The sequence below is a fragment of the Dermacentor silvarum genome, chromosome 1 (assembly GCF_013339745.2).
Source record: "Dermacentor silvarum isolate Dsil-2018 chromosome 1, BIME_Dsil_1.4, whole genome shotgun sequence".
NCBI lineage: Eukaryota > Metazoa > Arthropoda > Arachnida > Ixodida > Ixodidae > Dermacentor > Dermacentor silvarum.
In genome coordinates this window covers 323,244,308-323,261,411 of record NC_051154.1, presented here as the reverse complement: position 1 = coordinate 323,261,411, position 17,104 = coordinate 323,244,308, and the positions used below count along the sequence as shown (strand labels likewise).

Below are 17,104 nucleotides of genomic sequence, written 5' to 3'. Positions count from 1 at the left end.
GTGATTACCTTACTGTGAATTTGCTACATGTTAACCCTAACAATAAACCTAGCAGACATTGCCCCGTCTAGTACTTTCATGCACCGTTTTGTTATCTTCTTGCTTTTGCGCACCGTAGCTTTCCTTTAGGGAGGAACCAACTACAGGCAGCTGGCGTGTTCGGGTCTTCAAGCTTTCATGGTTTCTGCGTGTAGTACACAAGACAAAAATAACATACAATCCCTTACCGAAAAGTTCCGTCACATGGCAGTCGCTCACGTTTCTGGGTACACCTGAAAGAGGAGAAAAATGTTTGATAATTTTGTATCCTAAGGTAGATTCATTTGTAAAATTTCTGCCAGTACCTGTTTACGGTGTGCAAACAAGGTGGAAAGATTCGGAAATATATAATCAAACGTTACAGCGATTGTGAAACGCGACTGCTATTGGGAGTAAAGACTTAAAAATGTAAATTTCGTCCACGGCCTGCTGCGGACGTTGATACACAGTTTCGGCATCCACCATATCGAAAGCGCCGATGCTGTAGCTGCAGCTTAGTGTAATTTCATGACTGCAGAAGTTTTCAATGAAAAGGTGATCGATCTGGTAAACTGCCACAGCTGTTTTAAATTTATTTCAGAAACAAGCTGTGTTTTGTTTATTCCTAAAGTCGTTGTAGACAATTATATCAGGAGTTTAGATGGGGCGTTCCTGCTTTGCAAACATCAGAGAAGCCTCAAAGGATGGAGAGCGTAAAACATAAAGGAATACGGGAAAATGCTGCTATGAAAGCGCACACGAAACAAGAGCCTGGAATTGAGGAAGTGTCCGGTAGCAAAAGTGCTGAGAGGGCCGCATTGCTCGTAGAGATGCGACGGGAGTAGTACAATGTCTGAGCTGAAAGAACTTATAGTTATTGAAGAGGGCGCAAGACACTTTTAGGTGAACATTTTCTTTAAATTTGTACATCCTATATACAGGACTACAATGTTACACACGGATTAGAACATATGAAACAAATTTGTTGCAGCATATTTGGATCTAGTCGCGTACTATGTTGATTCCAATCATTTATGCCATGCTGCTTCGTTTTTGGTCGTTTCTGAATGTGCGCTTATCAAATGCAATCGCTTCAGCATTCACTATACCTTCAGCACCGCTTGCGTGGCCTCGTTTTTCAGCTGCCCATTCGTTTCTATTTTTATTTAATTTTTCTCAACCTATGCCATGTATAGCTTGCCATCGAGTTCTTTTGGTGCCACTGGTTTCCTCCAGCCAGGTAAATGGTGCACCCAACTAATAAAGTTCTCCACGTTGTTACTCTTGAACACAACTCGCCTGCTCAGTGCACACATTCTCACCTTTGTAACTTTGGTCATCATGTTTGAAAGTAATGAGGACGTACGTGTACGCTGGCGCCAGCACAGACTTCATCAGCTTTGCGTACCTGCGAGTAGAGTAACAACATGTGATCGACTGAGACAGGAGGCCTATAGAGTAGCTGACTGGGACAACAGTACGTCGTTGATAAGGCACTCGCCGCGCGTAAGCAGAACACATATCTCCGTGTGGATACTCTATTCGTGGAAAGTACACTCGGCACTAAAAGATGTTTGAATACTTTCAAACTAGAGCTGGCATACACGGTGTAGTGACAGTGGCGCTCGACCCTGCCTGAGACTTCTCTACGACGTCGACGCCAGGTAGTGATCCCTACTCAGTCACCAATTCCTACCGCCTGCGGCTTCAATCAATAAACATTTTATTTCAGTTTTTCTGTACAAAAATCTGAGGACGGTGATATAAAGGCAGTGTCAAACCATTCCTTCATGGGCCTCACCCAACATACATATCGACAATGAGCACTAAGGCATTACCACAATAAATAAAAGTGGTGGTGGCGTGAAGCAAAGGTAGAACACCGAGCTTCTAATCTGAAGACCGGAAGCTCGAATCCTAGTCGAGTCCACTACAAATTGAGGCTTGGAGTGGCCCCTGACACCGGCAAAAAACATTGCCGGAAGCAATGTTTCAATTTAAAGATAGGGCTCGCACAGCCGCGCCTGCGCCATACGCAGCAGCCGCCGGAGTAGGGCGCCCCCTCTCCCTCCCCTCGGTGCCTTGAGTGCGACGGAAGATGGCGCACTTCCTCCCCGCTTTCCACCGTCGCGCGCGAGATTGAGCCAACATCATCGGCTCACCGTCGCTCGCTTTCACTCGCACATACACCATGCGGCGCGCGGGGTCGAGTTATCACGAGACGAACTCGGTACATCCATAGCGCACACGGAACCCGTGGCAACTGCCAGAGAGGGTCAACCCTGCGCGCTTCTGCCTAACCCCCTCGTCCGCGACGCTTCGCCTCCTTTCTCCTTCCCTCTTCACTCAGCGTCACCTAGACTTCCCCCTAGGTGGCGTTGCTTTGCCACGCACTCAGCGCGCTCCCCCGTACTTTCCTCGGCCCGGGATTCTCTTCTCCACCTCCAGGGGCCTTCCTGCATTTAAAGGGTGCCTAATGTTATTATTAAAATTATTCAATGTGCTTAAGAGCTATATTTCATGTCAGCCTGGGCAGAGTTGAAAGTTATTGTTTATGCTTTCTTTATTTCTTCCTAGTCATTTGTGCTTGGCTCTTTATGGCACTTTGTTGCCTGTTATTATTTTTAAACGCCATTTCAGAGTTGTTCCAATTGACATGTTACCAATGACGTGTTACCAATCTGCGCTGTGTTATGTATTTGTATTTTTTGTATTTGAATGTTAATATTCCCTCCTACATAAGGGAGGTAGTGGCCGAGTACTGCACCAGGGAGGCCAATTCCTGTTCTGGTGAGGGAGTGCCTTTGATGAAGCTTAGTGGCCTTCCTAGTTTGGTTGCACCTGATCTAGTATAGCCCCGCTAGCTCTCGGCAGTATATTTTGTTTTTCTTGCCGGTGTCAGGCACCACTCCATGCCTGAAAATGTGGTGGACTGGAGTAGGATTGGAACTTACGACCTTCAGATTTGAAGCCGGGTATTCTGCCTCTGCTCCACGCCACCACGTAACCCGGTGGACCATTAGGGTTACAGAATGGATACCAAGAGAAGGGAAGCGCAGTCGAGGTCGGCAGAAAACCATATGGGATGATCAAGTTAGGAAATTAGCAGGCGCAAGTTGGAATACGCTAGCGCAAGACAGGGGTAATTGGAGATCGCAGGGAGAGGCCTTCGTCCTGTAGTGGACATAAAACACAGGCTGATGATGATGATGATGATTCCCTCCTACGCTATTGCCCCACATAGGTGCTTTAGGTATTGTAAATAAGTAAATTATAATAAAACCGATTATCTCGACTGCAGCGAAAACTTGCCGCTACGTGAGAAAACTACCGAGAAGCGGAAACCTGAGAGCGGTAAGCGGCAGGCGGAAAGGCGCCGCACCGCTAGTTACCTCGAGTCCATACTGAAACGCAGGCGTGCAAACAAGGTTTCGCCCGAAAGGCGAAGCATCGATTGTGATAGCAAATTAGTTGATAGCTATACGAAGCAAGGCTTCGTTCAATGAGCCGTGTAAAGTTGTAAACATCCGCTTACTAACTAAATAGGCCAGCAGGGTGTCAAGTGCGCACAGGTAAACATGAACACATCTCACTCGATGACCGCGGAAACTCGCCGTGAAAACGTCGGAGTGAGAAAGTGCGCCAGCAGCAGCAGGTAAATTGACCTACGCGCTGTCTCTCGTCTCGGTTCAACGTGAACGTCGAAAGCACAAAGCATACGAAACTACCGGCACTCGGCGCATGCACTTTGTCCCCATCGCAGATCGCTTTGAAGATGAGGCCAGAGCGGGTGCGCACTTCGCCCAAATCAAGATCGCTTTCAAGATGCGGCGCCCGGGCGGCCGCGCTGTGAGCAGCAACCGACGGCGCAGTACGCACCCCCCTCCCTCTCCGTCGCCTCGCACCCGTGCCTCGCGTGCGAAAGAAGACCGTGCGCTTCCAGCCTGCCTTCCTCCCTCGCATGCGCTTCATTGAGCTGCGATTGCTGGCTCACCCTCATATTAAAGCCCCTCAATAAAAAAAGTTGCGCCATGTTTTGAAGATCGCCGCTTTCCTCCTCTCCTACCCGTTCTCACGGCGCTCGGCCCTCCGATTGGCCAAATGCTGTCACGTGCTCTCGCGCGCTTTTTTCTTGCTTGTTTTTTGCTCCCGCCGCCATCGCGGTGCCAGACCATTGCGAGCGGTGTATGGAGGCACCACGCATCGCGTCTCCTTTGCGCTTTTAAGGTGTAGTGTTCGCGATGCCGTGTTGCTCGGCATTCGGGTGCAGAACACGCGAAACAGACGGCAAGAGACTTTTCCGGATTCCATCTGCGAAGCGACACGCGGCGCAGAGGAAGGTCTGGCTTCAAAGAATCAGCCGGGCTGATTTCAACCCAACACAATGGTGCCGGCTGTGCGAGGTAAGCGAGCGATTCTTCAATGATCCCTAATCTCACATGCTGCCACTTGCTGTGTGAGGCTTCGTTAGTTTTTCTCCCTCCTAAGTGCCGCACTGTTCGCGCTGCATGCTCGCGCAGCATTTGCAACTTTCGTGGCCGGATTTCATCATGTCTTCAAACGCACGTGGTTTTTGTTGACTCTGTTATACAATCCATGGCGTTGTGTTTGTGTGGCCTGAATGTATGTGAACGGCACGTTTTGAGTATCACAGTATGTTACGAAGCGGTGACGGTACGTATAGGAAAAATGGGCGCTTACATGCGGAAAGACGAACTTATTAGGGCTATTTAGTTAAGGCGACTTTGTGCCTTCAGCAAAAACTCTACTCGGTGGTCGGTGAAGATCAATGTTCTTGTCGCTAAAACTTGTCGCAATCGTCCTAGATCCTCGAGGACCGATAACTATCTCGAAAATGGTAGAAAGTGCTACGCGTGAAAAGTGTGCTTACTATTCTAGTCGGGTATCGCGTAGTAGAACAAGAGATAAGGACCTGTGTTGGCGGCGAGCTGAAAAAGGAAAACGGTATACAAGATTTCCCGGCGATAAGTAGCAGAATAAGAGATAAGTACCTGTGCTGGCGGCGAGCTAAAAAAGGAAAACGGTATAGAAGACTTGGCTGGCTCAGTTAAAGCCCGACTTAGATGTTTTAGGCGCACTGTATCACCGCTAATAGTACAGCCATCTAAGCGGAACGGCATTTATACGTGCTCTCGTTCCGATCAAAATACGAGTTCCGATCAAAATTCCGATCAAAATACGAGTTCAAAGCGCGAGCGACACGTAGCCACAGCGTTTCATTCGGAGAGCGTCTGCTAGTTCAGCACCGCGTAGTGGGAGTCACGGTCGACAGAAGAGAGAGTGAACGCCAGCGCAGGTGGAGGAGAGAGGAGATGGCGCTACTTTTCTTTTACTGAGGGGCTTTACCTCATATGCTTTCACTTGCACACAAAGCAGACGGCGCGCGGCAACGATTTTATCGCCGTTGGACTTTATGCAGAAGCTCACGGCGACGGCAGAAATGCGCTTAGAGTGTCCATATAATCGTTATCGCAATAAAAACGAAAAGGATCACTTACTACATACTTTTCAGTTGATACTTCGGCCTTTCTGGGGTTTCTATTCCTTTCTGTATCCGTGTGGCGCTCTTTGGCCATCCCTGGCCCTTGCGGAAATAAAACCCATATATCATAATCATCTGTATATCGGTGTTTCCCCGCTAGCCTTTCAATAACCTCAATCCGCACCAACTTGATCAACTTTAAGTGGTTGTAAAGTTCACCATAGCATTTAGACATAGCAATTAGACGTACCTTTGCCGATCAACCTGTGACTCCATGATGCACAGTGATGCCCGATCAAACACCACGTCCATCAGACTGGGTTTCGAGCTGAAAGTCAAAAGAGAACATGCTCAACATGCATGATGACAAGAGATAGAATTAACGTCGACAAAAGAGAGCGATTGCCGGCAAAGTAAATATTTTGTTTAAAGTGCAGTGCTGCGAGTGCCTTTTTTGTGCGTCCTTTCGTCTTCCTGAGATATCTACGGTGTACACCTGTAACGATGAGCAAGCAACAAGTCCAACTGAAAATGCTGTTTACGTTGTGTTTTTCTGTGTCCTTATTGCGTTGTCAATGGGAAGCGTTATATAGGAAGCGCTCATCGAGGCCATGTAAGATCAATTTTAATTTTATAATTAACATTAAAAATCAATTTCCCACTTTCAAATACACCAAAATAATGCCACAATCTTAATCTAAACCAAATATTGTCTCTAATACAAAACGTCATGAGGATATATGCAGTAGCTAATTAGTGAAATTTAAAATAAAACTGCATTTCTTGGTTGGGCGAGCAGATAACTTTAGGAGTTTGAAAATAGCCAATCTGTGTTATCTATGCACTAAGCGTTGACTTAAGGTGAGTCACGTGATCATATGATAATTTGGAACTTCAGGGTCCTCTGGTCAGGAAGGCCACAATACCCGCAGCACTCCGAAGCTCCGCCATCTTCGTGCACTAGAGGTTCAGCTACCGCGCAATTGGCGCGCACCTGGCGCGGAAGCGCACGCTCATTGGTGCAATAATTGGACACCGGTCGCCGGTCGCCACTCTGCACAGCTGCTGCTCCTCTCGGACTGCAAACGTTCCTCGACCAAAGAAGGTGAGTGTTGCTTCTGCGTCATGCGCCAGAACTTCAAGGAATTGGCAGAGCTACCCTAACCCTCGGAGGAAGAGAAGAACGTTTGGCTCGCAAACGCGCGAATAAGGAGCCAATATATAATGTTCACCACGACGATAAACCTCCTGAAAGGAGCATCGGCCGTAATTTTTTCACCTGATATCCCTATGCAGAATTATTGTTTAGTGAAGTACAGATATTCTGGGTGGCAGGTGCTTAAACTTTCTCTTACAGAAAGTGATTTGCTGTCAGTATTCACAAAACAAGCTCCCATAATTTCATAACCTACCAGTACCAAAAGCAGACACAAACATGAATGGGAGGAATAAAACAGAAACACTCTTTCAACTAAAGATTTATTACATACAAGTGACCAATGTATATAAGCAGCTAGACCACACCAAAACGAGAACAGAAGAGAAAGAATTATGCAGAAGCTCCACTAAGTATGCGTAAGTATGTCTAAGTATGCGTAAGCATTGTGCCACTTGCTCATCTCCACGCTGCACGCATAAGACGCGACATATGTCGGTAACCGCGATTGAAGAAGCAGTAGATGGTGGCTCATTAAAGGATGCTTAGTTGGCCTTATAATTTGTTTTGGCTATTGATCCGACCAGTATAAACCCTTATCAACAATTATCAGCTGTTATGAACTTTATCGGACTCGATCCAACATTTATCAACCTTTATCGAACTTGATCCAACCGTTATCAAGCCTTATCGGTCGTTTTCAATCTTACTGGCTTTAATCATACTCTTATCAACCCTTATCGGTCGTTGTCAACTTTATGGGACTCGATCCAACCCTTATCAAAATTTATCGGTCATAGTACAACAAGATTGTATCACGATCCGACCCTTGTCAACCTTATCAGAATTGCTCCGACCATTATGAGCCCTTATCGCTCTTTAGCAGCTTATCCATCCGCGTCGAATCATTGTCAACCCCGATCAGACCCGTATAACCCATCATCATTCCTCCTCGTCCTGATCACTGATTAGCTGCTTATCTGTCTGTGTTGCGCGACAACACTGACAACGCGGTACAACACATTCATATGGCTCAGATATATTTGCTTTCTGCAAACATGGGTGTTTAGCCCAGTGGGTAAGACACTCGACTTTCTGAGCGTGGGGTAACGGCTGCTGGATAAAAAAATGTCGCAGTTTCGCCCGAAAGGCGAAGCATCAATGGCGATAGCAAATTACTAGAGAGCTATTCGGAGTAGGGATAGTAGTTTTATCGGCTGCATAAACTTGGGCACATTCGCTAACTAACTGAATTAACAAACGTGGTGTCAGCGTGCACAAGCAAACATGAATAGATCACACTGAATGACCGCAGACAACGACTGTCAAAACGGTGGAAGCAAGCGCAGCCGCCGCAGCGGGCGAAGGTTCGTACGGTATATCGCTTCAACGGAAAGTGAGCCGCGAATGCACAGCGCATACAAAGGTCAGAGCCGTGTGGAGATAACAGACGGTGCGGGCGAACGCCACAGCCGGGCAAAGTACGAGCGCAGTAGTTGGCAGAGTAGAAGCTGTGCCCCCCCTCCCTCTCCCGCGCTGCCTTCCCGCTTTCTTGCTTTCGCGTGGGAGAATGAGTGGCAAGTTTCCCTTGCGCCCGGTTGCAAGATACGCCTTTGGTGCCAGAGCACAGCGTCGCCCCGCCTCTCTCCCTCCCTCCCTCCCATACCCCCACGGCCTTTCGCGCGACGGTCGCGTTTGCTTTCCGCGGTGCGTTCGCTCTCCGTGATAGCGCGCGTCTCCCGCGATCTTTCGCTCGTGCATACGGCGCGCGGAGACAATTTTCACGCCCTTGTACTTTATACGGAACCTCACGGCGACGGCGACGCCGACGGCAGAAATCCGGTTGAAGTGTCTGTTAAAGAGACGACAGTTGCGCAAGAGGTTTATTGACGACGACTGGCAGGTACAAACACATATCTTAAGACACACCCCCCTGCTTGGGTAGGCTATTTATACTGTACTGTAATGGTGGCGCTGGAGTGCCCACAAGCGTGGCCCCCTGCTGGTTACAATATACACCACCTTTCTTCCCTTTTATTTGGCAACTGGTACCCGTACCTTTCGGGCACGAGCCGGATCCTAGTGGATCGCCGCAGGGGCACTAGTCCGACTGGCTGCTGTGGGGAAGGGGGAGTTTGGTTGCTTGGCCCTCTGCTAATGGCGCCGCCTGCTGAGTGGACGTGACTGCGTCTAATGCCCCCTCCCTCGGTAAAATTTCGGGGAGTACCTCGCATGGGTATCTGCGCTCTCCGACAGCGTTATTTCGGACCAGGGAGCCGTTGGCGATTCCACTTTACATCCTAAGTGATCGCCATGGCAATACCTAAGAACCCCATCTACGCGCACCAGGAGCGTCAGTTTTGACACCTTCTTTACAATTTTCCCTGGCCACCAATTCACCCTTTCGTTGCGATGCGTAAAGTCCCGGCTGTTACCCCTTCTTGCATCTGCCGTGAGCTTATTTTTTTTCTTTTCTGTTTTTCCACACTTTCATCCTGCACGGTTTCAGCATGGACAGTCTGGTTCGGACTTTTCGTCCAAGAAACAACTCGCAGGGCGCTGATTCTGTGAACGAGTGCGGCGTCGTCCTGTATGAAAACAAGAAATTATCAATGCGGTGTTGTAACGACCGCGTCCGTCCGGCTCTTTCATCTTCTAGCTGTAATTTCAAGATCCCCCTCTTCGTGGTCTGCATCAACCTTTCCACTGCACGCTTTGACTGGGGGTGATACGGGGGCGTGAAAAGTGACTTTACGCCGTTTTGTTCCAAGAAGTGTTGAAATTCCCTGGATCTAAATTGTGGACCGTTGTCGGTCACAACAACACTAGGCAGGCCATACGCCGCAAAGCTGCTCCTTACCGCCTCCACCGTGGCCAAGGCTGATGTGCCGTGCATTACTCTTACCTCGAGCCATTTTGAGTATGCGTCTACCATCAGCAGCAATGATCTCCCTTCCACTTCCGCAAAATCTAAATGAACCCTCTCCCAAGCGTTTGAGCTATTGGCCACGGTTGCACCGGTACGGATTGCGCAGAATTCCGTACACTTTGACAGACCTCGCACGCTCGTACCAGTCTTCCAGTTCTGCATCAAGATTTGGCCACTAAATCCAACTACGCGCCAGCATTTTGATTTTCGTCATTCCTGGGTGGCTCTCGTGTAATAAAGATAGAACACTTGGCCTAAGAGCTTTCGGGATAACAAACCGAAGGTTCCACAGCAAACAACCCTGCTCTATCGACAACTCCCGTCGACGATTAAAATACGGGCGGTATTGCTCTTCTGTTTCTTGAGGCCAAACGCGCCACGTCATGTCTACTACCGCTCTCAGAACTTCATCCCTGCTTGTTTCTTCAGCCACTTCCTGGGCTGTAAACGGAACCTCTGATAAAGGCGAAAAAAAATTATTTCTTGTTCTTCCCCATAGGTGTTTTTAACGGGAGCCTCGATAAGCCATCTGCGTGGCCCACTTGTTGGCCCTTCTTGTACTTGATGACATACTGATAACAAGCTAAAACATTTTTCCATCGCTGCACTCTTGCTATCGCTACTTGACTGCTGTGTCTCTTCGGATCAAACAACTGCCTCAGCGGCTGATAAGTCACTATTTCGAACTGCCGACCAAACAAGTACTTATGAAACTTTTTAATGCCAAAAATATAGGCCAGGGCCGCGATTTTCTAGCGACGCCTTATGACACATTTTACACTTGTCTTATCATCCACGGCTCACAGCCAGCTGATCCCATTGATAACGCGAGCGGACCGTCGCTCTGACCTCTGACAAAGCGCGATAAGCGCGAAAAGGCATTATTACTTTAAAGGCATCATTACAAAATACCGGCGAAGAGCTTCGCGCTCAATTTGTGCATAGTTTCTTTCGGCCGCTGTAAGCGTGCGTGACGTGAATGCGATAGGTCTCTCGCAGCTACCTTCGGTGTGCGCGAGCACCGCTCCAAGGCCGTATGCCAATGCGTCACATGTTAATCGCAGCGGTTTGTTTTCCATCGTACAAAGCTAGCACTGAGTCCTCGCTCAGAAGCAGCTTGGAGTTCTGAAAGCTGGTTTCACACTCTTTTGTCCATTCCCACGGACAATCTTTTCTGAGGAGCTTACAGAGCGGTCCTAAGGTCGTGGCTGTTTGGGAAAGAAATCTAGCGTAAAAATTCACCAACCCTAGGAAAGCCTTCAATTCAGAGACAGCAGTCGGAGTAGGGGCCCTCAATATGGCTTCTACTTTATCTTTCGTGGGATGCATGCCAACCGCGTCAATTTCGTGACCAAGATAGCAGACGCGGTTTTTAGGAAATTGACATTTATCAGCGTTGGCACGTATCCCATGCTTCCGTAGTCTCTGCAGCACTTGTTCGGTGCGTCTCAGGCACTCGTGTTCGGTCTTTCCTGCTATGAGACCATCATCGAGATAGCACACTGTGACCTCCAAGCCAGCCAATACTGGAGCCATCACTTATTGGAAAATGGCAGGTGCGCGCGCGAGACCAAACGGTAAACGCGTGAAACGGAAAAGGCCAAGGTGCGTATTTATCGTTAGCAACTCTTGCGAAAGATCACCCATTCGAAGTTGCAAGTACGCTTTCGATAAATCAAGCACACTGAAACAAGTTCCCCCTGCCAACGACGCAAACACATCTTCAGGCAATGGTAGCGTGTAGTGGGCAACCGTAATACAGGGGTTTAAAGACACATGGTAGTCACCACAGAGCCTGACGGCTTCTCCATCACTCTTCAGTACTGCTACGACAGGGGTTGCCCATTGGCTTTCACGCACCGGGTACCACACACCTGCCGATTCCAACTCCTTCAATTCATTTTCAACTTTGTCTTTCAGGGCGTACGGCACTGGTCTGGCTTTAAAGAATACATGTTGCACTCCCTGCTTCAAAACGATGGAGCCCACAAACCCCTTAATAGTTCCAATTGGGCCCGTGAACACATCCTTGTACTTGTCTAGCAACCCCTCCTGTTTAGCGATTGTATTCACTCGCAACACATGTGACCAGTTTAGGCGAATATGCTTCAACCAGTCTCGGCCAAGCAATGGCGGTACCGTGCGCCCCTGTTCATTCGCAGCTATCACGAGTGGCAGTCTAAAAGAATTGCCGTCATGAGCTACATTTACAGTGACACTGCCCTTCAAGGGAATGCTTGAGGCATTGTATGTCCTTAAGCGAAACTGCACAGGTTGATATGGCAGATGTCCACAATATTTCACAAATTCGCTTCTCGCCATAATAGATACTGCTGAGCCTGTGTCTATTTCCATGGCAATGGTTTGCCCATTTACATTCATATCAACTTTGTACGGCTGCATGAACTCTCTCCTAACGCGTACAATTCTAAGCTAGACACGTACTCTTCCGCGGTGAAATTGCTCTGCCTTCTCTTACACATAATAGCTAAATGTCCCGTCTGCGAACAACTATAGCACCTTGCCTTGATATGCCGACAGTCTTGCTGGTGGTGGCGACCCCCAAAACGAAAACAAGACCGCATCCTGTCCTTGTCAGCGGACCTTTTCCTGGCAGCCGCCGTACCACGTCGTCGACAGTCGATGGTCAATCGCGTAGTAGCGGCACTGTCACCGCATCGCCACTTGACGTCGTCCTCTTGTTCTCGGGTCACATCTCGTCCCGTCCCGATAACACATCCATCGCGTGGTCGTAGTCGCTGCACTGTCACCTAGTCGCTGCGCTGTCGCCGCGTTGCCACTTGACGTCGTCCTCTTGTTCTCGGGTCGCACCTAGTCCTCGTAGCATCTCCCTCGCGTGGTTTTCCGCGGCTTCCATGGACGTGGCGATGACACACGCCTTGTCCTATGTTAGGCCCTTGTCATCTTCAGCGGCCAAAAGCTTGCATCGAATCGCCTCACTGCGCACACCCACGACAAGCTGGGGTGCTATTTTTTAGCAATTCTATTACTTTCGCCGATGACTTTTGACGTCATCACCCGGCTGCCATTGGTCGAAAATGGCCGGGCCGCGCCCATGTTGTCTGTCAATCACGCGACGTCAGGTGCCCGCGGAAACCCGCTACGTCAAAATGACGTTGACGTACTCATTATGCGCAGCAAAAGTTTTTAGCACCGCTGGAGGTAGGGTCGTTTCAGAACGCATAAAAAATGGCTGCCCCCTGCAGTGGCTGTTCGCCGTCGCCGACGCGGACACGGAGAGCCACACGGCGCGTTTGACATGCCGGATGACCATTTTCGACGGCATTTTCCTCTCTCGAAGGAAACGGTGCGGTTGTTGTGCGAGGAACTGGCGGGGTAACTAGAAGCGGAGCGACCGACGGGACTGTCGGTGGAGCGGAAGGTGTTGTGCGCGCTGCGCTTCTTTGCCACCGGGAGCAAGCGTCCGTAGGGAGCGAGGAGACGATCCGGCGGGTGTCGCAGTCGACCGGGAGTGAGTGCGCATATGGAGTGCGTGCCACGCCTGGCCGAGGTTGTCGTAAACGCAGGGGTCTGCAACAAGTGTGACCATTTTCCGAAGACGTCCGAAGAAAAGGCAGTCATGAAGGAGGGTTTCCTTCGGCGCGGCGCTATTCCCGGCGTGATCGAATGCACGGACGGTGGCCTCATTGCCATTATCGCACCCAAGGGTGAGCGCAATACTGCGTTCATGTCTCGGAAGGGCTACTACGCCGAAAACTGCAAGTTCGTAAGTATACGTCATGTTCTCTAGTGCTGCTCATTCTTTTGACAGTTGTGTTGCACTCGTCAACGCGGACTTTATCCGCTCACATTTTCCACAGATCTGCGACGTGGACATGAGGATCCTGACCGTGTATCCCATGTGACCAGGGTCAGATCACGACTCATTCGTCTGGCGGACGAGATGGCTGCGCCGGCGGTTCCAGGCGGGGCGCATCGCGAACCCGGGTGTATACTTCATCGGTAAGACAAAACATTTTTTGTCGCAATCACACTTCATTAGGGAATAGAACGCCATGTCCGCCTCAACACAAACTTATAACTAAATACCATGCACACGAGTAAGTGCCTGCTTAAGTAGAAAAAATCAAACCAATTAGTGCTAGCACTGACAATTTTAAAAGTGTTAAGTTACAAGCATTCTACCAAGTACCTGCCAGGAGCAGAAGAAAGCAACACGTATTAGTGCTACTACTTTATCATTGGTAGCACCACTAAGTGTTGATTTCTTCATCTTCAGGGGGGCACCGAGTAGTATGCTTGTAATTTGGTTAACAGTTTGTGTCGGGGTGGACATGCCCAACTCGTGCTCTTACTTGGGACTCACGACAATGTGAGGTCTGCTACGTCTGAACCCTACCTTTGTTGAATGATGCTGTAACTTTCCTCAGTTGTCAACTTGCCTCTCGTCAGAGCAGTACTCAGTGCACCATTTCCATTTTCATGCAGGTGACAGCGGCTACGCCTTGGATTCGTGGCTCTTGACCCCGGTTCCCGGCCATCCTCCTATGCAAACAGCCGAGGGGAAGTACAACACAGCACATGCCACCTTGCGTTCCATAGTGGAGAGGTGTATTGGGCTCTTGATGAGCCGTTTCCGCTGTCTGCAGCCGTACCGAACCCTCCTCTACGAGCCAGAACGTGCGGCCAATATTGTCGCTGCATGTGCTGTGTTGCACACACAACCTTCGGCTGTCTGAGGGCGACAAAGACGACGATGATGAAAGTGATGACAGCAGCACCAGCAGTAGTAGCGAGCTCGATAACAACGGCGACCCCATACCACATGGTGTGCCCCGAAACAGCGGGTCTCGATTGAATTATCTGAGAGGGCGGGCTGTCCGAGACAGTGTAATCGGCCTGTTCGACACAACCCGTGCGCAGCACATGCATTACTTGAGGAGTGTGTGACTGCATTTGCGACGTCAAAAGCATTGTGAGCATTGCTAGGTGCGTACACGCTGTTGTAGTGTCAGCAAGATGTGGTGGTCTAACAGATACAAAATAATTGCATTGTGCATTTAATGCTGTGAAATTGCTGACAAAACTTTTTCCATACTCAGTTGTAGTTGATGTCTACGTAATGAAAAGCATTAACGATTTGTAGAGAAATGTAAAAGTTGTGTAGTCGAGGGTTATGTAGACATTACATTTATAATAAGTAAAACAGACTATATAGTGGTAACATATAAGATTGAAAGCAAACTAAAATTAAGTGGCTTCTACAAGTGTTTGTCATTTGCTTGCTGCTGCTGTCGTCATGTAGATGCCCTGTGTGCCATGGATGTAGCGTGCAGTTTTATTTTGTAGCATTTTTTCTTGCTGGTACCCCTGACAGTTCTCCGCTCCCCTTATGTAATGAAGGACATTAGCGTTCGTCTCCTCGCTTTCTACTCGGGCAGTGAAGCTCACAAAAGCCAAAATGCACAGTGCACATCACACCTTCTGCTCCATCGAATGTGCTGTTACACGCACACCTTCTAGGTCCTGCACCCTTTTCTCTCGCAACAACAGGAAAATTTCCTGAAAATGCTGTCAACTGGTCATCCAACATTCAAGCGGTGTGACTGCCGTGAAGTGTGTTCACGTAGATTTCTGCCAAGTGCCCTCACTTGTAAATAGTAGTCAATAACTGAAATGTTACACAGTAACATTTTTATAGTGCAAGCTAGCACTGCAAATGTAGCAGTGACATGTCAATAAAAGCATCAAACAAAACTGCAACTTTCTTTATTCTTCAACCTACAGCCCTTTTTTAAAGTTAAACGTGTTTATGCACACATCACATGCAATAGCAATTACATTAAAGAACCGTGAAAATCACCAGGCTGCAGTAATAGAGACATGCAGTATATATCACATCACCTTGTATAAATATCACATCCCCTTGCACATGCATCTAAAATATTACAAGTAACGGCACACATTGTTTCATAAAACTACTGTGCAAACCATAGTTACACAGAAATAGCACCCAGGTTAAACTGTACCAGAAAAGAATTTAGAGGTGCATAAATCATCACGCACCCACAGAACCATACTTATCACAGCCAGATGTGTAAGCACATCACCACATTTGAAAGGAACATGCTGTCGTGGAGTTACAAAAAAAAAATGTCATACTTTGATAGTCACAAATATACAAATTAAATGAAGGAGTGTAGGCAAGGGATTCTCATCACATTTGTGTGTGTGTGTGTTCATAGGTTGTTTTCAATGTTATATCAAGGTCCGAATTCTCCCGCCTCTCAAGAAGTGATCGCCACTATTTGGTGAGACAGGATGAAATTGTGGTGCGGCCTCATGCGCACATTGACATGACAGCAATCAGGCGCCTGGAAATTTCAATTCCACAGTCAGAATGCTCGCAGCACCAGGCTTACTGGCACTTGTGCAGGTGAGCCTGATGGCGTGGACACGCCTATTGCTGCAGTATCAATTCAAGCATGAAATCATGCTGCATCTGCTATGCTATTTGTGGTTGCATTAAAGGGTGACATAAGCAATTGTTTGATGCAAACCAGCCATAGTCTGACTTCATACCATCATTACTACATCAGTGAATTTTTTTAGGTGATTAAAAAATGTGATGAAAAATTCCTTGCCTATGCTTCTCTACATTTAATGGGGGGCCTGAAATGGGTGAGGGGCTTGGCTTGCACCATGAGAAAGTGCAGCCAGCAACAGCTGGGAGGTGTTGATTCATCCCCTGAGACCGCCACTGCTCCTCGAGGCACTGCTGCTGTATGTCCCACAGGCTGCGCACTTCTTCTGTTAGCTGCCGCAGGCCAGCCATCTGTGCCTTATGGTGCTGTTTGCAAGAAAATAACTTAAAATTTACTTACAGAAGCTCACAAACAAGGCCTTGGTATGTTGTTGTATAAGTCTGCATTTGCAGGCTTTGGAGTTACTGCAATAATGCTATCGTCACTCTAGATTGAGACACCGAAAATATATTTGTGGCCCATCAAAATGTATTACATGGCTACTTGAACTTGACTTTTTTTCTTTTAGCCACATAGGTGCCTAGATATTGCCAGTTATATCCTGCAAATGTGTACAAGAAATGATCATCACGATACTACATGTAAATTTGTAAATGTACATCACAGCACTACGCTTGTTTACTGATCGATACAATTAATACAGAGGTCAGCACATGCTGGCCTAGCCAGCGGCTTGTCTACCGCTGTTCATTTAGACGGGCTCTACCTCCTCCCCCAGCTCGTTTTTTCGAGCAGAACTCGTACGGGGCGAGAACTTAGTAGAAGCAGGCATGGATGCTGCTCGATAAAGTGAAACAGAATAGCGGCCTGTTCCTACGACACGCGTGGGCCTTTCGCAGACATTTTGAAGCCTTTCTAAAAAAGAGAATCTCAGGCCGACCACAACACAGTAAGGCAAACATTTTGTCTAAACTTATCGCCTGCATAAAACACTCACTTCGATTTGATTACTCTGTTTTACCTTTTTACAC

The 17,104-nt window shown here is 48.2% G+C and overlaps 1 protein-coding gene across 3 annotated transcripts in view; it reads right to left on the bottom strand.

Moving 5' to 3' along the window:
- LOC119437328 (thiopurine S-methyltransferase) overlaps positions 1–17,104 on the bottom strand; it is a 114,350-nt gene that overhangs the window by 13,478 nt on the left and 83,768 nt on the right. For all 3 annotated transcript variants that reach the window (XM_049660442.1, XM_037704377.2, XM_049660443.1), the window contains exons 6-8: positions 5,772–5,849; positions 1,341–1,426; positions 228–272 (exon numbers count right to left, since the gene is read on the bottom strand). In XM_049660442.1, coding sequence (XP_049516399.1) covers positions 228–272; positions 1,341–1,426; positions 5,772–5,849 — 209 coding nt within the window. The remainder of the gene's footprint in view (positions 1–227; positions 273–1,340; positions 1,427–5,771; positions 5,850–17,104) is intronic.